This window comes from Dicentrarchus labrax, unplaced genomic scaffold (assembly GCF_905237075.1).
Source record: "Dicentrarchus labrax unplaced genomic scaffold, dlabrax2021, whole genome shotgun sequence".
Taxonomy (NCBI): Eukaryota; Metazoa; Chordata; class Actinopteri; family Moronidae; genus Dicentrarchus; species Dicentrarchus labrax.
Genome location: NW_026136993.1, coordinates 27,479 through 50,705, shown reverse-complemented (window position 1 = coordinate 50,705; position 23,227 = coordinate 27,479). Strand labels below are relative to the sequence as shown.

General features: G+C 38.2%; 2 protein-coding genes and 1 long non-coding RNA gene across 5 annotated transcripts in view; 1 reads left to right on the top strand and 2 right to left on the bottom strand.

Moving 5' to 3' along the window:
- Positions 1-23,227, bottom strand: part of LOC127361007 (tripartite motif-containing protein 16-like) — a 50,819-nt gene that overhangs the window by 6,849 nt on the left and 20,743 nt on the right. Inside the window, exons 2-3 of one of the 3 annotated variants that reach the window (XR_007884007.1) lie at positions 10,347-10,439; positions 9,447-10,203 (exon numbers count right to left, since the gene is read on the bottom strand). The exons of 1 other annotated variant lie outside the window; for it this stretch is intronic. Coding sequence is in view for 1 of the 2 variants with exons in the window: in XM_051395569.1 (XP_051251529.1) it covers positions 10,347-10,439 (93 nt within the window). In the remaining variant the exon portion in view is untranslated. The remainder of the gene's footprint in view (positions 1-9,446; positions 10,204-10,346; positions 10,440-23,227) is intronic. One more of the 3 variants, XM_051395569.1, reaches the window with a different exon arrangement.
- On the top strand, positions 7,007-8,520 carry LOC127361013 (uncharacterized). Its single transcript, XR_007884010.1, has 2 exons — positions 7,007-7,252; positions 8,405-8,520. It is a non-coding gene; the product is annotated as an uncharacterized LOC127361013 (long non-coding RNA).
- LOC127361008 (tripartite motif-containing protein 16-like) lies at positions 11,617-13,764 on the bottom strand. Its single transcript, XM_051395572.1, has one exon. The coding sequence runs from the start codon at positions 13,648-13,650 to the stop codon at positions 11,986-11,988; it is 1,665 nt and encodes a 554-aa protein (XP_051251532.1). The 5' UTR covers positions 13,651-13,764; the 3' UTR covers positions 11,617-11,985.

Genomic DNA, 23,227 nt, shown 5'->3' with positions numbered 1-23,227 from the left:
ACTCCAAAATTCATCAACATTAGATTTTCTTCACCTGTTAAATAAAACCAGAGTCAGAGCTGCAACAAAACATCTTTTATTAAAACTCAATAGTTTTACAACATGCCTTCAGAACTCAATTCGAATCCCCATAAATGGTATGGTATTCATTTCTCAATTATTATTGAGAAATGAATAGCACTCTCCTATCTGCCTGTTAAATATAAGGCTTCAGACAGAAACTGGTTAGCCTAATTAAGCACAGACTGGAAACGGGGAAACAGCTAGCCTGGCTTGGTCCAAAAGTAACAAAATCTGCCTACTAGCACCTTTAAATCTCACTTTTAACCTTTTTACTGTGCGTTATGTGCCTTTAATGGACGTGGTATCGATCTTCTCATCTAACTGTCCACCAGATAGCGAATAGGTCAGCTTTGCACTGCAGTGAACGGAGTCCAGATGCAAAGCATATTTTAACCAGCTAAAACAATCTATATCAGTTCTAGTGTACGTTGTATAGAGAAAATTCACACCGCTTTACATCGCTGTCAGACGGCCCTTATACCGTATAACTCACGTATTCCTTCGCATAAGCGCAACTTTGCCCGCTGCGGCCGCACCGTATTATGCCGTATGCGTAGGAATACGTGATGGGAATTGCGGCTCTTTTTAGAGAACCGGTTCTTTTGGCTCGGCTCACTAAAATGAGCCGGCTCTTTCGGCTCCCAAGTGGCTCCTCAGATTTTTTGTTACTTAAATGAATTGATTACAAAATGATGTGTAAAATGAATATCTAATGTAAATACATACATTATATCAAATGTTTATTATTTATATGGATTTATTAATATACTCAACATGGAATTTTAAAATACAAAAACAAAGACCCATCTCAATTAGACAAAAAGCTGCTCAATATGACATTTTTAACTATGCAGTCTACACTCTGCCTTTGAACCGTCTATCACATATATACATATATGTCCAAACTGTACTACATTTTCTGAAAAGAGACTATCGAGTTTGGCTGTACTCAGCATTGAATCAAAACGCACAAAAGCATTAGATCTAGATACATTTGTGAAGCGGTTTGCTGAGCAACATGGAAATCGCCGCATTCAGCTGTTATAGGAATGACAACTTCATGTTATGCTCACTGGTGAGCCTTTACAAAGCTGTTAAAATGATGACCTCAACAGAATCTGCACTTTAAATTTCTGTGTGTGTGTGTGTGAGAAAGAAAAGTTTCAAATGTGACACTGGTGTAAATGGTGTAAACAAAATGTCAAAAAATTGTTCAAGCTACTGAGGGACAAATGGGGAGAATGTGTGTTCTGAGTAAACAATAAAAGTCATGTCCAGTACCTTGTTTGAGTGCCGTGACCCATTTATTTCCACAGTGTATTTATGCTCACCTTAGTACAGCTCAGTCCATAGATCTTCATGGGTAAGTATTTCTTTGGATAGTTTCTTCTGGTACAAATGCTGCCTGCAACGCTGCCTCTCTGACACAATCAAAAACTGTTTGCTTCCCCTCTGATACATCTGCCACTCATCACCTGTGTTTTACCTTAATGCCTTTCCTGTGATAATGCCCCACCTACAGTAGTGTTACCATACTTCTATCTCCTATTAAGTGAGATCACATTGTATGGTCACTTCTTCCTAATATGAACTGTTTCACATGAAACCTCAAATGCAAGACATTGATTGCATGAGATTAAGTTTGTCTGTATGAGTTTGTAAATGGCAGCCCGTGCCCTTTTGTAGTGTGTACATACTATTTGTCATCAAACTGTGATTAAATTCAGTATATATACACGTCTGCCATATGTTGCCACCCTTCAAAAATTCCTGCCTCCCTCTCGCCACCCCATCAATATTTTTCTAGATCCGCCCCTGTACACAACCGTACTTCACAAAGCTTTGACAAAACAAATACAAGACAGAGGGTATGTCAAGGAGCAGGGACCAGAAATAAAAGAAGTATTAAGAGGAGCGAGCAAGATTTCATTGCAGGAAAACTCAGTTTCTTAGCTGAGCAAACTACTGTTTTACACATCAAACGTTGTCAAAACAACATAATGAAGTCCTTATAAAAAAAGTCCTTATAAATGCTTTGTGACAAGATATGACACACTACTAACCTGTTTTGTGCAGGAGAAGCCTCACGCAGCCCTACTAGCGCTCACCAAAGTGGACACTCCCTCTTGTGGCACAACTGGGAAATTGCACTTTTAAAACTACTACTCCCATGTCTTGTAAAGATTCATTAACATTTGACCTTTTCACTGGCTAATACACAAAACATTTTAACAGTTGTGACTATACATTTGTAGGCGTCACAGAAACATTTTGAATGAATTTAAAGGAGTAAATATGTTGATTACACCAGAATACAATGAAAACAATACAATTAATGTTACATAATTACATTCATCCTGAGTTTTATATCGGAGGTGAGAAGATATTAAAGTCTGTTATTTACTTGCTAATTAAAGAAAATGTAAAGAACAAGATATTAGAATCAGAGTGAGTTTTATTATAAGAAGGTTTTCAATACAAGGAATTTGCCTTGTTATCTTTGTACATAATAAACATAAAGTGCTAAAAACTATAAATAAAGGAAACACGGACTTCAAGTCAAAAAGCACAAAAATAAAAATATTATAAAGAGAAAAATAAATAATACGTGCAATATGACTGTTATATATATTTTTATTTTAGCTCTTTGGTTGTTTGAACTTCTTTAATGCAGGACGAGGCTGTTTATCAGAGGTTCTGTGAATATAGTTTGTGTTCAGGTCTTCAAAGTCAAATCAAACAAAAATGCTGAGATATGTCTACTGTATTTATTTTCTAAAGTTTTCTAACACCCCATAAAACCAAGAAGGCCTCCCGACCTACTAAATAACTAAAGAATACATAATACAGACAGAGAATTGTATAAAAGGTTCCCTAAAATATCAGGAAAACTGGCCCAGGCCCACAGTGGGACGTTGTGGGGAGTGAAATTATGTGTATAAATCATTTTCCAGCGTGAAAGCACTTGTTGGTGGAAGGCAGAGAGTTTAACAGGCAGTTTAGATATCACAAAATCACATTTTAGCAAGAACTCGATGCCACCCAATTTCTTAAACACAAGTGAAGATAAAGAGAACCAAATGTCTTGACCATTCTTAAGAAAAGATTGCAGCCATTTAACCTTTACTACTCCATTCATAATTTCCAAATCTATAGCTTTTATCCCACCTGCTTCATAGCCTTTAAGCAAATTTCCTTTCCTGATGTAATGATGCTTATTTCTCCAAATAAAGTTAAAATTGAATTTATTAATATCCTTTACGACTTTGGGAGATATAGCTAAAGAGTATGCAGGGTAGATCAACCGAGATATAGTTTCTGTTTTAGTTAGCAGAGTTCTACCAAACAGGGTCATGTCTCTCTGCAACCACAGGTTCAGTGTTTTCTTACATTTATCAACAGTATCTTGAATGGTCTTTTTCTCTCTGGTATCAGGGCATCTGGTTATCCAAATTTCGAGGTATCGAGTGTCTTTTTTAACAGGTATATTATATAATGAAGTGTCCGAGCAGTTGTGGATGCTCATGAGTTCACATTTGTGGAGGTTCAACCGGAGGCCTGAAGCTTTAGAGAACAGCTCAATTGTTTTTAAGGCCAAAGGAACTTGTTCTTTATTTTTCAAGAACAATGTTGTGTCATCAGCTAGCTGACTCATTACTACTTCTTGACCATTTATGTTTAAACCCTCGATATTGGATTTTTTTATAATAATGGTTAATAATTCAGTAACTGTAATAAACAGAAGAGGTGAAATACTACATCCCTGCCTTATGCCTCTTCCTACTCTGAACCTGGGGCATGTACCTTCTGGGAGGGAAACACAGCTGTTGATATCTGTGTGCAACATAATAATCATATCTAAAAACTTACTGCCAAATCCAAAGTGCTTCAGTGTATCAAAGATAAATGTATGTTCAACAGAGTCGAATGCTTTATAGAAATCCAAAAATAGCATAAAACCATCATCCTCTATTAAATCACCATAATCAATGAGGTCCTGAACCAAGCGGATGTTGTTGTGGATGGATCTTCCTCTGAGGAATCCTGATTGACTTGGGCTAATAATCTTTGATATGCCTGATTTTAATCTAGCTGCCAACACTGAAGTGAGAATTTTATAATCTGTATTTAAAAGAGTGATAGGTCTTAAGTTGCCCAGGTGTCTCTTATCTTTCCCAGGTTTATGTATTCATTTTATTACGCCCTGTTTCATCGTTGTCATTAATTCTTTGTTATTTATACATTCATTTAAAGCCTTCAGTAGCAGTGATTTGATGTCTTCCCAGAAATGTTTGTAGAAGTTGGCTGTTATTCCATCTGGGCCTGGTGCACGATCAAATGCTATTTTTTTGACGATACAGTCAAATTCACCCATTCTTAAATCCTCCTCACAAATTTCCTTAAAATTATCATCAATTACTGGAATCTCCTCCTTCATTTTTTCAAAAAATAGCTTAGCATTTCGTTCAGAGTATGAAGATGTATAAAGTTTGCTGTAGAAATTGAGAACCTCTTTTGTGATTAGATTTGTTTCTGTGCATTCTTTCCCCTCTATTATGAGGCTGCAGATTGCATCTTTCTCTTGTCTACGTTTTTCTAAATTACAGAAATAAGAAGTATTTTTTTCTCCATCCTCAATCCACTTGGCTCTGGATCTTATGTATGCTCCCTGTGCTCTATTTAAGTAAAGTTCATCAAACTGCGATTGGAGGATGCTGATCCTTTCTTTATCTTCTGCACTCCAGTTTAACTTGCTATAATATGAGAATAGTTCTTTGACCAAATTAGTTGCATTTGCTTTTCTTTCCCCTTCTATTTTTTTGCTGAAATAAATTGAGTAGTTTCTAATTGTAAACTTTAAATATTCCCATTTCTGTATTGAAGTAGCCAGTGTGTCATCCTTTTGGATATCTAAGATTATCTTCTTTATATTGTTACAATAAACCTTATTTGTTAACAACCTTGCATTAAATTTCCAATAACCTTTGGATTTAGTAGACATATTGTTTTTAGTTAGACTCAAATTAATTATACAATGATCACTCAAGGGGCTATTTGAAATATTTGTTCCTGCTGCATGTTTTAAGATTGAGTTTGATGTCAACCAGTAATCAATTCTTGATTTGGCCTGTCCGTTAGGCTTAAACCAAGTAAAACACCTCCTTTCCTTATTAAGTGTTCTCCAGATATCTATCAAGTTATTATTGTTGATGAAGTCGCCTATAATCTGATTATTATGTTCTGATGAGTCCTAGATGGCCACCTATCCATCCACTCATCAGGAGTTAGATTGAACCTCCAACCAGTAAATAATCTTTAGTTCCTTAACAACTGCATTGTTATACCCATAAACATTAACCAAAATAATGAGCATATTATCTACCGTCAGTACACAAGCTACCCAATGACCATCACTCAACACGTGTCCAAGTGTGGCGCGAAAATCAAAAGCATAAACCGACTGTTTGTAATGACGTCAGAGAGTTTTGCCGCCTTGTAGTTTAAATGAATCAGAGACAAACTACAAACATCGTGATTCAACCTACAAAACTCAGAAATTCCCCGACACAAAGTACATATAAGTAATGTTTTATCTCGTGTTTATCACAAACGTTACTGACCTTCTGAAGTTTGTAGTTTGAAGACAATAAATCCAAATGTCAGGAGTAGTTGACTTCTGCATTACATCCGTAGTGGTTTAGCACTACCATAGAGAATGAATGGGAAACGGTCTGATGAAGGTGTGTTTGGTAAAAATTGTGCTTTTTCTCTGCTCTGTCTCCCTTTTTTACCACACGCACTCTTCCCAATATGAATGCACACACAGCACAAATCCTCTCACTCAAGGATAACTCCATTTCTTAACATCATCTGCCTTATACAAAACAACTACATACATTGATGATGTACACCTTCATAGAGGGAACATCAGCCAACACCCAGTAGATACATGTTACCTTGTGCTTCTCACATATGTCAGAATCATCAGAGTAAAGTAGAATTGAAAGTGTTAATTTGCACTGTTGTAAGGTTTTAACTGAATATTTAAAAAAGCACCTTCTTCTTGTCATGTGATATGGCCTTTTATTGTTCTTTATGTATCTTGGGGAGAAAACTAAAGAAATGCAGTGTATACTGTAATTACAATGATATTTTTATTTCATTTTTTTCCAAACGTTTTCAACAGAGCAAGAGCATATCAATGGGAATATGCATGTGTTTCTCATTAATGCCATGTTATATTTTTGGCTGCTGCTTCACTTTGAATGCATGTTACACAGTTGAATTGTACATTTCAACTTTAATGTTAATGTTAGTGATTCATTGGTGTTAATAACAAAATAAAACATTTCATTATATATTGTATTTCAGTTGCTGCTTTGTGGTAAAAGTATATGCATAGAGAAAATGATTACATTGATTTGGTCAAATTCATCAAAACAAAATAACATTTACATAATTGTAGTGAATAATATATCTGCAGACATAGAAGGAATTTAAAAGGTCAAACAGAATAAATGTAATAAAATGTACCTATTGACTTCATCACAGTAAATATCACTGATATATAAGATTTACTTTATATTTTTATGACAGCAATGTCTCGTATATGAAAATATATAATTGACTTTACTCAGTTAAACTAAATATAACTTGTAATGTAGAAATAATTAAACAACATTTACTTTATATTTTTACTAAAGTTTAGTTGAGTGGTGAGTAAATTTGACTTGATACTGGCAACTGAGTTGTACTTGATATTTCAGCAGTAATATTTACTTAAACATTGTTACAGAGATTATATTAAGTAAATCTTACCAGTTGTTTTTTTCAGTGTCCTTTCCCCCCTTTTCCTTTGCATGGACAGGGAGGGACACACTGGAGATGGCCAAGGCCATCTGGCATCTACTTTTCTCCACCAAAAACCTGAGGTGGACCACACTGCACAGACCCTCCTGACAGTGGACAATATTATACAAGTGTCTGATGTGATGAGAGCACTGTGTCCACCATTCACTGAGGAGGAGCATGGAGAGGAGGAAACCAACCAGCTTCCTGATGGAATCTACTTTCTCTTCCTTCCTCCCCTGCAGGTCCAAGGGCTGTATGAGGCAGAGCAGAGGGGGAAAGAGAGGGCAAGGACATGAAGAAAGGATGCTCCTCGGTTGTACACCGCTCTGCATTCATGGTAAGCTTTTCAGTTTCTATTTCACCTTTCATTTAGAGTTTTATTTGGTGGTGCACTGCCTCATCTCTTGTGTGTGGAGTTTCATCCAAGGAGCTGTGACTGTTCCTTCCTGAGCGTGCAGCACGGGAAGGTACGCCGGGTCACCTCACTTTCCTCTCTCAACCAATAACACAACATATTCTGACTGTCAATCCCCAACAAACAGCCACCCTCCTCAGAGTCCTCTGAGAGTGTGAACGCACGCACAAACCCTAACCGTCCTGTATCAGCAAACCACAGAGCCACTAACACCCACGTTGTTCTTTTATTTTCTGACAAATGTCTGTCTTTACTCTTCTGTTCTGTACACATTCTTTCTGTCTTTGTCCTGTTGTTCTGTATTTTGTTTCTTGTGTTAAAAATAATAAAAGAAAACTCAAGAACATCCTCAGAATTTAGATCAGGCCAATGTTGTTGTCTCACTAGAGTCGCAGAACTATTTACAGAACAAGGTTTTTTTTAATAAAAGTTGCTATATTTTCTTAAATACAGACACATTTTACACGTTTGATACTTATTAAAAGTAAATTATCTGTTCTCATGTCAGCCGAGCACTCCCTCAGCCCTACTGCACAGCTTTGCACTGAACCGTGCTCCAGCATTCTTTAAACACAGTTGGTTCCTCCTAGACCGGCTCCACTGGAAGAACCACATTGGTCAGCAATGTATTCCTGTTACTTCTAATGCATAAAAGAGATGCTGTACTTTTACTGTGTGCTGGTTGAAGTGTTGCATAATGCTGACAGCGATCTGCAGCACGCTATCATCAACAGCCAGCTGGCAGAGCAGTTTAATGCTCATTTGAAAGGAATCAGGCACCTCCTGCCCAAGTCTAATATTTATGCTGTCAAATGCCTCATTTCTGACTTGTTGTCGTCATACATGAGTTATCTTATGAAAGGATGTCAGATGTGTTTTTACAGGTTACACAAAGCAGTTCTGTTGTGTCAAATCACACATTTGGGATTCATTGTGGTTGTTATTAAGTTCACAAACCATGGTTACAGTGAGAGATACAAACTATGATGATTCAGTCTATCTAACCTGCTGCCACTCCCCGAGTGTCTCTCTCCCTCTCTCTAACTGTATGTGTGTGTGATTGCCTGAGTGCAGACAGGTTCCAGCTTCCAGTCCAACCCTCAGCCCCAGGTTCACACCCACCAGCCCAAGCTTGCCCAGGTCTGCACTCCCTCTCCCCCTCTTTTCAATAAACACTAGTTTCCTATTAAGTCCCTGTCTCCTGGAGTGTCTGCATGTGTGTTCACGAGCTCAGTCTCAACACAAACTGGTTAGGGGATGAAAAGGTGAGAAGGAGGCGTGAGCTGAGAAAATATAAAGCGGCAAGGGGGTATACTCTGGAGATTCTTTATTTTAGTTTAAAATAAGCTGCTGAATACTGATAACACAGTTACAATATTCAACAAGTGAAGTAGAAAGTCTTAATTCATGAGATCAAGATTAGTATTTTTGTGTCCACTATGGTTTGAGATGTGTCACTCTGTTCTCCACTGCAGTATAATAAGAATACCTTACAATAAACTCAAAGGTACATTTAAATGCTGATCCAGGATCAGTGTCATTACCCCAAACTTAATATTTACTGACATTAGAGAACACTTTAATTCAGTCCTGTAGCTCACACATGCCAAGACGTTTGTACAAAACATAACAAACTTGTGTTTTCAGCTGTGTTTGCTCTGCTGCTCTTCCAGTGCGTGCTCCTTCCAACGCCGCACACAAACTTACACACTACTAACTTCCAGCTAGCCCATCCGTGTTCACGCAGCACCACAGTGGAAGCAAAGCAGAGCAAACAAAGCCAAAACACAATTTTGTTCCGTTTTTCAAAACATCTAGGAATGTGTAAGCTGCAGGACACTTGGATTACTTCAGATGAGCAATATGGAGACATTTTTTGGATGTTTGAAGCCAAGTTGCCGTTCAATGCAGTTTTGTGAGAAACAAACATCTCGGCAAACTCCCAGAAGAGCATGATGAGTCCTTCTATCGGCATCGGGGTGAGTAGACGATGACAGAAATTTCATCTTAGGGTGGCTAAAATGGGTTTGAGGTAGCTTGTTAAAGGCACAAGGACAAGTTCAGGAACTGTTTGCATAGAGCATACGTAGCCTATCGTTTGGAGAGGTTTTTTAACCTTAAACTCTGGAAAACATTTGACATGCTGGTGCATCTTAAAAGACATGCTTACTATTCCTTTTTATCTTAAAGAACAGTGTTTTGCTCTGAGGTTCTAAACGTCTGTTTCTGTATCATGAGTAATATCCTACAAAAAGCAGAGCATCTTGACACTAAAAAGTGCGATATTTGGCCCCTCGCTCTTTTCATGCCCACACTCACATCGGTGACCCATTAAAAATGGCCCCACGAGCCACCAGTTGAGAACCTCTGGTTTAACTTGAAAATGCTGATCTAACTTCTTTTCTTTTGTCCCCAAAACGTAGCCACTCCACATGGCCACATACAGTATTTAATACAGTGCAACAAGTTCAAATAAAAATGACATCATTAAAACGAGAGAAAAATAAGAAAATAGACAAAGAGCCACATTAACAACTGTGCCGTATACATGTGCACTCAGACTCAAGTTTGTTTCGCAGAGACAGGATTTTCGGGGACAGCTTAAGGACATCAAGCTCTAGAAGAAGCTTTTGAAAAACTTCCAAAGTGTACTTTGTTTTTGGGGGGTAACTCAAATTCATGGCATAAATGATGCTCATGAGCAGGAGACAGGCCTTTGTAACACTTCCATAGTTGTCAAGTACCTCAGTCCCTTCAATAACAATGGACACATCAGTGTCGGATGCACCTTCATCTTCTTCACTTGTGTGGAAGACACAGATCCTCAGGACTTGCTCAGCCTGGTCCTCTTGAACTTCCTCTCTGCTGATATCCTGTAAAATATATGTGAATCCATGTTCAGGTGCATAGTACATATTCTGCTTCATTTTCATTTGGAATAGTATGTATATTCTGTGATGATGGTAAACCTCTTACAACTTATGAATTGCAAAGCACTACACAATTTTGTTTTTACCTGAATAGCCAGATGGCTTTTCTTGTGACACAGCTTGCTGTAGTTGCTGTTTGAGATGGCACTGTGTCAACTGTACAAAGTTGTTGCTTTGGGCTTAAGGACAAAAACACAAAGACAAAATAATACATTAAAACTACAGAATACTACAAGAAATACTACATTAAAACTAGAGGATCATGTAACCAAAATGAACTGTACCACTGTCAAACCAATGTATTTTGGATAATATTTGAAAATATGGCTCTGATCTAAAACATTACACCCATTTCCACATGTGTTAAATCTTAAATGAAGAAAATCCTGCATTTTTGCCGCTGTGATTCTGTTCCTCTCCTCCAAGAGCATTGCTGGTCTAGATTCACGTTGTTGAGAGAGAGCTGTGTCATATGCATCAAGAATAATGCAGAATCCAAATTGAAACAGTGTAAACGGAATCAGAATAGAGAACAATGAGGCTTCATATCAAATTATGAGCAAAATATAGACGAGGGGATTAGAAAGAAAGGGATCCAAACAAGGTGATGGTCCTTATGAAGCATGTGGAAGAAAATGATCACAGGAAATGTTTTTGGATAGATCATTTGAATTTTTTCCAATTTCCACAAATGAATCTGAATTTCAGATACTTAAGGCTCATCAGTAGCTCTATAACAACTCAAAAAGATGGAAAGTGCATCATTTCTACAAGTGGTGGTTCTTTTAGTTGAAATAAGACACAAAGTATTTTCATATATGGAATAAAAATATACAGCCACAGTAAGAAACAAATCTGAAATGCCAATAAATGAAATCATATTTATCCTGATAAACTGAGTGACATTTTGTGGGAATGAACATCTCTCCTGACCTCTGTTTGCTCTGTCTCAGTAAGATTTTAGATTTGTGGCAAACTACGAGTACACTGCAAATGAACAAAAACCATAGCTTCCTCTTTAGCTTAAATAATGATTAGCAGCAGGGTTTTGGTGAGGTCTGGTAGAGGCTCTCCAAACCGACGCTGCGGATATTTGAAACGTTTTCTCTCCTCCCTTCCCCTCCTATGTGTAGCGGTTGTGTACTCTGTCGTTGCCTTGAGTTCATTATGCGAAGGAAACTCATCATTTTGGCAAACCCGCCATTTATCCACAGCATCTAGCCAACTATTAATTATACAGTCAGTCCCGGTTTCAAAACACTATTACAAACACTATTAAAACTTACTTGGTATTTCTAAGTTCATGGGCAATGACTATGAAACCTTTGAATATTATGTGAAAATACACAATAAAACTTACTCTTCCCACACTCTTTATTTATTACATGAAAGACATATATAGTTTTACTTGAATAATTCCAGTTCTCACTGATACTTACAATTAGAAAATAACAATTGTGACAGTTAACCTAATAAATATTACTACACCAAAAAATGTATGGCTGAACAGACACAGGAAGGAGCGCCACCTAAACACACTCAAACATTTACAGGACAACTAATGAGAAGATGTCAAAGTACCGCCCACAATGTTTGATTGACAGCTGATCTCTGTGCAGTGAAGAAACGCCACAACAATCAGCTCTCAGCAACAAACATGAAGACAAAATCAGTTTAAGGATTCAAACTCAGAGTTTAACACAAAGTCCCTGAAATGACTTCTGTCTATTTCAGTTTATAGAACTCAGCAGTGGATTCAAGATAAAGACAAAGTCCAGCATAGAGAGGCTGAGTGAATGTGGTCTGGACTCTGTGGAGGAGAGTCATGGTTTCAGAGACGCTGTAGAAGGACAGAATACCTGCACTGTGATCCAGATACACTCCAACTCTGGAGGACCGAGGACCTGAGACAGGAGTTTTGACATTGTTGTACCAAAAGTTATAACTGTTATTGTTACAATATAATGACCAAGATTTGTTATTGCGTCCAAATAAACATTCATATGAGATCCCTGCTCTGCTGATATTCTTGTATGCGACTGCTACATAAACTCCTCCCCCTCTCCTCTCCACCTCCCAGTAACAACGTCCAGTCAGACTCTCTCTACTCAGGACCTGAACACATCCAGTGAATCTGTCTGGGTGACTAGAATAAGACTGATGTTGATTCATTCTTGTTACTTTTCTGTTCCCCTCAGATAATAACAGCTGTGTCTGTGCTGTGTTTGGATCCAGTGTGAGTTCACGTGAATATTGTAAGAATCCAGCTCTGGTCTTGGGCTCTGGTTGTGACAGTAAAACATCCACTTCAGTCACTGTCAGTGAGACGTTTGTCCATTTGTCCCTCAGAACGTCCTGTAGTTTATCTCTGAGCTCTGACACAGCCGCTGTCACATCCTCAAAGTACCTCAGAGGACGGATATTGATGCTGGATGTAGATTCACTGAGTGCTGACAGTGAGGGGTAGTTGTGTAGAAACTGGGTGTGGTCCTCTGTGTGTGACAGCTTCTTCATCTCAGCGTCTTTCCTCTTCAGCTCAGTGATCTCCTGCTCCAGCTTCTCCTGAAGCTCTTTGACTCGACTCACTTCAGTTTCCTGCTGGGATCTGACCTGCTGCTTCACATCAGAGCTTCTTTTCTCCATGAGACGGATCAGCTGAGTGAAGATCTTCTCACTGTCCTCCACTGCTTTATCAGCAGAGCGATTGATAGCCTCCACCTCCCGTTGAAGCTCCTTCACATCTTTCTCTCTGTCCTGGATTCTCTGCTGGATGTTTTGTCGACTCACCTCGAGCTCTCTCTGCCTCTCAGTCCTTTCTGCTGCAGCTGAGACTGTGTCGTGGCCTTTATGTTCATCCACAGGGCAGAGATAACAGATACACTGCTGATCAGTACGGCAGAACATCTTCATCACCTCATCATGACGAGAGCAGATGTTCTCCTGGAGCTTCTTGGAGGGGTCCACCAGCTTGTGTTTCTTAAACTGAGCCACATCATAATGAGGCTGGAGGTGTTTCTCACAGTAAGAAACCAGACAGACCAGACAGGACTTGAGGGCTTTCAGTTTTCTCCCAGTGCAGAAATCACAGGCCACATCTTCAGGTCCAGCATAGCAGAGATCAGCAGGAGCAGCTTGGAGTCCAGTCTTCTTCAGTTCCTCCACTAAAGCTGCTAACATGGTGCTTTTTACCAGGACAGGCCTCGGTGTGAAGGTCTGCCTACACTGAGGGCAGCTGTGGATTTTCTTCTCATCCTCTTCATCCCAGTAGCTTTTAATACAGTTCATGCAGTAGCTGTGTCCACAGGGAGTAGTCACCGGATCCTTCAGTAGATCCAGACAGATGGAACAAGAGAAGGTTTCTCGGTCCAGCTGAACTCCTTTCTGCGCCATTTCACCTCTCAGTGACAACGACTGTCTGAGTTTCACTTCCTTATAAATGAGGCCGGGTTGAGCTCTGATCTCAACAACATGTGTCTCTGCAGTGAATGGGGCCTGTCAGCTCTTGCTCATGTTGGTTACACCCATCTACAAACTGTAGATCTGAAGGGGAGGGAACAAGGAAATACATGAACAGAGTGTAGCTCGCTGTGTTTGAATCAGGAAGAAGAGGGAGGGGTTATCGAGGGTTTAAAGTTCTGTTTTATTGTCATTATACAACACAGGATTGCACAATAACATGCAGTTGTAGTCCTCTCCACTCACACACTGAAAATGTCAAATTCAAATGGATAAAAACTGACTGGAAAGGAGTAAAAGATTCACTGTGTCTAACTTCTCTTCCTGTACAAAGAGGAAAAACAGCTCAAGATGGCAACATGAAGAAAAACATCCAAAAGTTACTCACTGATTATTAAATCATAAAACAACTATCAAAATGTTACAGGCCTCAAGCATGAGTTACCCGTAAGCAGGTATAGTATCCTGTTTTGTGCAGGAAAAGCAGAGACAGGAGACGTTACTTGTGATCGCTCAGCAGGCTGTTCTCTGTTTTTATTTAACAGAATCTTTCTTTTTCACTTCATTTAAACCAACTTAGTGTTTTGTTCACAACAATCTTCATTTTGCAATTTACATGACATCAAGCTTTAAGGTTCATATACTAACCCACTGGACTGACATTTTACAAATGTACAAAATGACTGCTGAATGAAACAGAAATCAAATTCAAACTCCTAATTTGTACCATTGTTCACCAACAGTGACTGCTATTTAGGTCCAACACCACATTTACAGTAGCATTAATACTTTTAAGCCCAAGCTGTTCACATTTTTACTAAATTCTTAAACACAAAGTATACATAACAATAACAGGCCATCATTACAAAAATACCTTTGCCCTTTTTAACTTTACCAAAATATTTGATCTATATATTATTATTATTATTATTATTATTATTATTATTATTATTATTATTATTATATTATCCTGGTAACATGACTTAGATGAACGACTTAACAACTTTACACAACTTGTGCAGGGGCGGATCTACCGGGGTGGCATAGGGTGGCAAGTGCCACCCTAAAAGAAAGCCTTGCCACCCCTGCTGCCACCCCAGTTGGCAGCAACGAATTAAAAGAAAAGTTACGGCATTTGACATTTACGAGCGTGAATCTCCAATGTCCGACTGCACTGAATGCAGCACGAGATAACGTCAGAGCGGCCGGCAAGACACTGATTGGTTGGAAACACTGAGTGGCGCGAAGCGAGGGAGCCAGGAGTCGCGAGGACAGGAGAGACGGGAGGAAAGAGGTAAAAACTTATTAACTATCGATCAATAAATTGAATTATAATGAAAGCACAGTGCGAGCATACACTGTAACACATTGACTGTAGAATTTACAGTAAATAGCTGGCAGAAAAAGTTGCCAGTAAAGTAAAATTGCTGTTAATTACTGTAAAAAGGATTACAGTATATTACAGGATCACTTTTACAGGTTTTTGTTGAATATAAATTACAGCAATTTGTTGTTGTTGTTGTTTTTTTTTCTTGGAAAAATCTAGTTTACAACATTATCTTGTATTCTATTCAAATTACAGAGGTTACCTGGCAACTAAAGTTGCCAGTAAATAGCTGTTAATACTTCACAATACAATATGTTGTTGTAGAATGTTTTTACTGTTCATTTTTCTTTTTCACATTAGCAGCTTTGCAAAATATGCATATTGAATGAGACCAGGCTTGCTGTTACTCCAAAATTCATCAACATTAGATTTTCTTCACCTGTTAAATAAAACCAGAGTCAGAGCTGCAACAAAACATCTTTTATTAAAACTCAATAGTTTTACAACATGCCTTCAGAACTCAATTCGAATCCCCATAAATGGTATGGTATTCATTTCTCAATTATTATTGAGAAATGAATAGCACTCTCCTATCTGCCTGTTAAATATAAGGCTTCAGACAGAAACTGGTTAGCCTAATTAAGCACAGACTGGAAACGGGAAACAGCTAGCCTGGCTTGGTCCAAAAGTAACAAAATCTGCCTACTAGCACCTTTAAATCTCACTTTTAACCTTTTTACTGTGCGTTATGTGCCTTTAATGGACGTGGTATCGATCTTCTCATCTAACTGTCCACCAGATAGCGAATAGGTCAGCTTTGCACTGCAGTGAACGGAGTCCAGATGCAAAGCATATTTTAACCAGCTAAAACAATCTATATCAGTTCTAGTGTACGTTGTATAGAGAAAATTCACACCGCTTTACATCGCTGTCAGACGGCCCTTATACCGTATAACTCACGTATTCCTTCGCATAAGCGCAACTTTGCCCGCTGCGGCCGCACCGTATTATGCCGTATGCGTAGGAATACGTGATGGGAATTCCGGCTCTTTTAGAGAACCGGTTCTTTTGGCTCGGCTCACTAAAATGAGCCGGCTCTTTCGGCTCCCAAGTGGCTCCTCAGATTTTTTGTTACTTAAATGAATTGATTACAAAATGATGTGTAAAATGAATATCTAATGTAAATACATACATTATATCAAATGTTTATTATTTATATGGATTTATTAATATACTCAACATGGAATTTTAAAATACAAAAACAAAGACCCATCTCAATTAGACAAAAAGCTGCTCAATATGACATTTTTAACTATGCAGTCTACACTCTGCCTTTGAAGCGTCTATCACATATATACATATATGTCCAAACTTTACTACATTTTCTGTCATTCTCATTTTCCTCACCTTTCCAGTGTGTAGTCTGTCTATGTAGCAAGTTCTCTCGCTCTGTCACGTCTCCCTCCCACCTGTTCACATGCTCACTGTGCCGTGTGTGTCTGTAACCCCTCCCGCCACCCTCCTGCTCCTCAGTGTAGATACACAGACGCCGCCACACATCTTGACCAATCACGCAGCTTTAACAGAAAAAAATGAGGAAAAACGGGGAAAAAATCCGGATCTGGCTCCCAATCAGGAGCCGGCTCCCGTCGTTCACTTCAAAGAGCCGGATCGTTCGGGACCGACCCATCACTAGTAGGAATACGTGAGTTATACGGTTGAGAAATGTAGTGCCAAAGGAAAGGGCCGTCTGACGGAGATGTAAAGCGGTGTGAATTTTCTCTATACAACGTACACTAGAACTGATATAGATTGTTTTAGGTGGTTAAAATTCGCTTTGCATCTGGACTCTGTTCACTGCAGTGCAAAGCTGAGCGTCTGTGCTGGAGCAGCTCTCTGCTTCTCCAAACTGAGGGATCGCTGAGCAGCAGCTAATGTAGCTAACACACCGACTATAGATAAGTACTTCATATGAGCCCAGTTCAAAAAACCCAAACTATCCCTTTAACTCTATCTATCCGAGTTAGGGATATAATGTGAAAACGCCTGCTGTTGTTGCCGATGTTCACCATATCTCTGGGGCTGGTGCTGGAAGAACAACAGATTTTGCAGCTGCGCCGGCTAAATCCATTATTCACACTATATCCCTAACTCGGATAGATAGAGATATGGTTGAAAATCTGCAAAATGTCCCTTTAAGAACAATGTCCACTCATATAGTGGGGAAGACAAGAATCCTCATCTTTTGCATATGACTTACGCTCAAAGCCATTCAAAGTCCATGAATGGCCTGAGGAGAGAGGAGACGTGAGGATTGACTGAGCTGTTCTTCTTCTCATGTATCTTCCCACTTCTTTGGCTGACCAGCTTTGCTGTCTTGGTGCCACTGATGGGGTTGAGTCCAATGAAACATCTGAAATCACAAAATCACATGAAAAGAAACTTCATGAAAAAACTGCGCTCACAGCTGCTCCACAAGAAAGAGCAGAATATCACGTTGTTCAAGACAAGCTCATCATTTGCCCATCCAATATGAAAAACTGCAAAACATGAAAAAACTAAAATTAGGCTGTTAATCATTTTTCATTATCATTTCAGTTGTGCTGTCCAGGCAAGCTGAACCAGGAAGTGGCTCTACAATGCAATGACTAATACAGTGGAAATGTCATAACGGTTAAAGGGATAGTTTGGAGTTCTTGTCAAAAGATTGTATGAGTTACTGACCAGTAGTAATATAATTGCATCAACATAGCCTCAGGCAGCAGGTACTCTGGTTGGAGATTTCCCGACTGCTTGCTCCTTGTACACCAGATTCAGATTCACTTTGCTAAAATAATGGGTAATTACAGTCAATAACACAAATAAAACATTGTTCTCACCACAGAGCTGACTTCGTGGCCGGTGTTTCTGACATCAACTGTGCACGTGCTCCTCTTTCAATTTAATGCAATCCCATATCAACAGTATTTAACTGTAATACGCATCATCTACAGTCAGAATACAGCTCGCCTGTCATTTTACAATATGTTACTGTGGGAAAATGCTGTCAGCTACTGTCATTATTTTGGACCCATGATGCATTGCCATGTACAGTTATACTTTGTAAAATGACAGAACAAGAAGTTACTGTAAAATTTGACTGTAGAAATTACAACAATGTGTTACAGTGTAGTTGCAATGCTGATTTTGAGATGATAAAAATCAGGTTGAAGAACGTTATTTCGCTAACTGTACATGTAATGTTAGCTAGGTCTGACGTTAGTTCTGTGTAAAATAGGCTACAAAAGCTAATATTGATTCAACGTCTGTCAACGAAAACATTGTTAAGTTACTTTGAATTTTACAGAAATGAAGAGGAAAGGTAGCATAGAAAGGTTTTTCTCACCAAGTACTAACAGAAAAAAAGGGGGAAAAGGAGAGTCCTACCACTCTAATGGAGTTCACTCAGTTTTTGAAACCATACGAGGATGTTTTTTATGAGTTGTTCAGCTGGTGTAAAATAGCGGTTGTTTTACCTGTGAGCAGTGCATCCTGTGAACAAAGTTTTTCATCTCTCAGGCTCATAAAGACTTATTTACGGTCTACTATGACAGAAAAGAGACTATCGAGTTTGGCTGTACTCAGCATTGAATCAAAACGCACAAAAGCATTAGATCTAGATACATTTGTGAAGCGGTTTGCTGAGCAACATGGAAATCGCCGCATTCAGCTGTTATAGGAATGACAACTTCATGTTATGCTCACTGGTGAGCCTTTACAAAGCTGTTAAAATGACGACCTCAACAGAATCTGCACTTTAAATTTCTGTGTGTGTGTGTGTGTGTGTGTGAGAAAGAAAAGTTTCAAATGTGACACTGGTGTAAATGGTGTAAACAAAATGTCTAAAAATTGTTCAAGCTACTGAGGGACAAATGGGGAGAATGTGTGTTCTGAGTAAACAATAAAAGTCATGTCCAGTACCTTGTTTGAGTGCCGTGACCCATTTATTTCCACAGTGTATTTATGCTCACCTTAGTACAGCTCAGTCCATAGATCTTCATGGGTAAGTATTTCTTTGGATAGTTTCTTCTGGTACAAATGCTGCCTGCAACGCTGCCTCTCTGACACAATCAAAAACTGTTTGCTTCCCCTCTGATACATCTGCCACTCATCACCTGTGTTTTACCTTAATGCCTTTCCTGTGATAATGCCCCACCTACAGTAGTGTTACCATACTTCTATCTCCTATTAAGTGAGATCACATTGTATGGTCACTTCTTCCTAATATGAACTGTTTCACATGAAACCTCAAATGCAAGACATTGATTGCATGAGATTAAGTTTGTCTGTATGAGTTTGTAAATGGCAGCCCGTGCCCTTTTGTAGTGTGTACATACTATTTGTCATCAAACTGTGATTAAATTCAGTATATATACACGTCTGCCATATGTTGCCACCCTTCAAAAATTCCTGCCTCCCTCTCGCCACCCCATCAATATTTTTTCTAGATCCGCCCCTGTACACAACCGTACTTCACAAAGCTTTGACAAAACAAATAGAAGACAGAGGGTATGTCAAGGAGCAGGGACCAGAAATAAAAGAAGTATTAAGAGGAGCGAGCAAGATTTCATTGCAGGAAAACTCAGTTTCTTAGCTGAGCAAACTACTGTTTTACACATCAAACGTTGTCAAAACAACATAATGAAGTCCTTATAAAAAAAAGTCCTTATAAATGCTTTGTGACAAGATATGACACACTACTAACCTGTTTTGTGCAGGAGAAGCCTCACGCAGCCCTACTAGCGCTCACCAAAGTGGACACTCCCTCTTGTGGCACAACTGGGAAATTGCACTTTTAAAACTACTACTCCCATGTCTTGTAAAGATTCATTAACATTTGACCTTTTTCACTGGCTAATACACAAAACATTTTAACAGTTGTGACTATACATTTGTAGGCGTCACAGAAACATTTTGAATGAATTTAAAGGAGTAAATATGTTGATTACACCAGAATACAATGAAAACAATACAATTAATGTTACATAATTACATTCATCCTGAGTTTTATATCGGAGGTGAGAAGATATTAAAGTCTGTTATTTACTTGCTAATTAAAGAAAATGTAAAGAACAAGATATTAGAATCAGAGTGAGTTTTATTATAAGAAGGTTTTCAATACAAGGAATTTGCCTTGTTATCTTTGTACATAATAAACATAAAGTGCTAAAAACTATAAATAAAGGAAACACGGACTTCAAGTCAAAAAGCACAAAAATAAAAATATTATAAAGAGAAAAATATACAATATGACTGTTATATATATTTTTATTTTAGCTCTTTGGTTGTTTGAACTTCTTTAATGCAGGACGAGGCTGTTTATCAGAGGTTCTGTGAATATAGTTTGTGTTCAGGTCTTCAAAGTCAAATCAAACAAAAATGCTGAGATATGTCTACTGTATTTATTTTCTAAAGTTTTCTAACACCCCATAAAACCAAGAAGGCCTCCCGACCTACTAAATAACTAAAGAATACATAATACAGACAGAGAATTGTATAAAAGGTTCCCTAAAATATCAGGAAAACTGGCCCAGGCCCACAGTGGGACGTTGTGGGGAGTGAAATTATGTGTATAAATCATTTTCCAGTGTGAAAGCACTTGTTGGTGGAAGGCAGAGAGTTTAACAGGCAGTTTAGATATTACAAAATCACATTTTAGCAAGAACTCGATGCCACCCAATTTCTTAAACACAAGTGAAGATAAAGAGAACCAAATGTCTTGACCATTCTTAAGAAAAGATTGCAGCCATTTAACCTTTACTACTCCATTCATAATTTCCAAATCTATAGCTTTTATCCCACCTGCTTCATAGCCTTTAAGCAAATTTCCTTTCCTGATGTAATGATGCTTATTTCTCCAAATAAAGTTAAAATTGAATTTATTAATATCCTTTACGACTTTGGGAGATATAGCTAAAGAGTATGCAGGGTAGATCAACCGAGATATAGTTTCTGTTTTAGTTAGCAGAGTTCTACCAAACAGGGTCATGTCTCTCTGCAACCACAGGTTCAGTGTTTTCTTACATTTATCAACAGTATCTTGAATGGTCTTTTTCTCTCTGGTATCAGGGCATCTGGTTATCCAAATTTCGAGGTATCGAGTGTCTTTTTTAACAGGTATATTATATAATGAAGTGTCCGAGCAGTTGCGGATGCTCATGAGTTCACATTTGTGGAGGTTCAACCGGAGGCCTGAAGCTTTAGAGAACAGCTCAATTGTTTTTAAGGCCAAAGGAACTTGTTCTTTATTTTTCAAGAACAATGTTGTGTCATCAGCTAGCTGACTCATTACTACGTCTTGACCATTTATGTTTAAACCCTCGATATTGGATTTTTTTATATTAATGGTTAATAATTCAGTAACTGTAATAAACAGAAGAGGTGAAATACTACATCCCTGCCTTATGCCTCTTCCTACTCTGAACCTGGGGCATGTACCTTCTGGGAGGGAAACACAGCTGTTGATATCTGTGTGCAACATAATAATCATATCTAAAAACTTGCTGCCAAATCCAAAGTGCTTCAGTGTATCAAAGATAAATGTATGTTCAACAGAGTCGAATGCTTTATAGAAATCCAAAAATAGCATAAAACCATCATCCTCTATTAAATCACCATAATCAATGAGGTCCTGAACCAAGCGGATGTTGTTGTGGATGGATCTTCCTCTGAGGAATCCTGAGTGACTTGGGCTAATAATCTTTGATATGCCTGATTTTAATCTAGCTGCCAACACTGAAGTGAGAATTTTATAATCTGTATTTAAAAGAGTGATAGGTCTTAAGTTGCCCAGGTGTCTCTTATCTTTCCCAGGTTTATGTATTCATTTTATTACGCCCTGTTTCATCGTTGTCATTAATTCTTTGTTATTTATACATTCATTTAAAGCCTTCAGTAGCAGTGATTTGATGTCTTCCCAGAAATGTTTGTAGAAGTTGGCTGTTATTCCATCTGGGCCTGGTGCACGATCAAATGCTATTTTTTTGACGATACAGTCAAATTCACCCATTCTTAAATCCTCCTCACATATTTCCTTAAAATTATCATCAATTACTGGAATCTCCTCCTTCATTTTTTCAAAAAATAGCTTAGCATTTCGTTCAGAGTATGAAGATGTATAAAGTTTGCTGTAGAAATTGAGAACCTCTTTTGTGATTAGATTTGTTTCTGTGCATTCTTTCCCCTCTATTATGAGGCTGCAGATTGCATCTTTCTCTTGTCTACGTTTTTCTAAATTACAGAAATAAGAAGTATTTTTTTCTCCATCCTCAATCCACTTGGCTCTGGATCTTATGTATGCTCCCTGTGCTCTATTTAAGTAAAGTTCATCAAACTGCGATTGGAGGATGCTGATCCTTTCTTTATCTTCTGCACTCCAGTTTAACTTGCTATAATATGAGAATAGTTCTTTGACCAAATTAGTTGCATTTGCTTTTCTTTCCCCTTCTATTTTTTTGCTGAAATAAATTGAGTAGTTTCTAATTGTAAACTTTAAATATTCCCATTTCTGTATTGAAGTAGCCAGTGTGTTATCCTTTTGGATATCTAAGATGATCTTCTTTATATTGTTACAATAAACCTTATTTGTTAACAACCTTGCATTAAATTTCCAATAACCTTTGGATTTAGTAGACATATTGTTTTTAGTTAGACTCAAATTAATTATACAATGATCACTCAAGGGGCTATTTGAAATATTTGTTCCTGCTGCATGTTTTAAGATTGAGTTTGATGTCAACCAGTAATCAATTCTTGATTTGGCCTGTCCGTTAGGCTTAAACCAAGTAAAACACCTCCTTTCCTTATTAAGTGTTCTCCAGATATCTATCAAGTTATTATTGTTGATGAAGTCGCCTATAATCTGATTATTATGTTCTGATGAGTCCTAGATGGCCACCTATCCATCCACTCATCAGGAGTTAGATTGAACCTCCAACCAGTAAATAATCTTTAGTTCCTTAACAACTGCATTGTTATACCCATAAACATTAACCAAAATAATGAGCATATTATCTACCGTCAGTACACAAGCTACCCAATGACCATCACTCAACACGTGTCCAAGTGTGGCGCGAAAATCAAAAGCATAAACCGACTGTTTGTAATGACGTCAGAGAGTTTTGCCGCCTTGTAGTTTAAATGAAT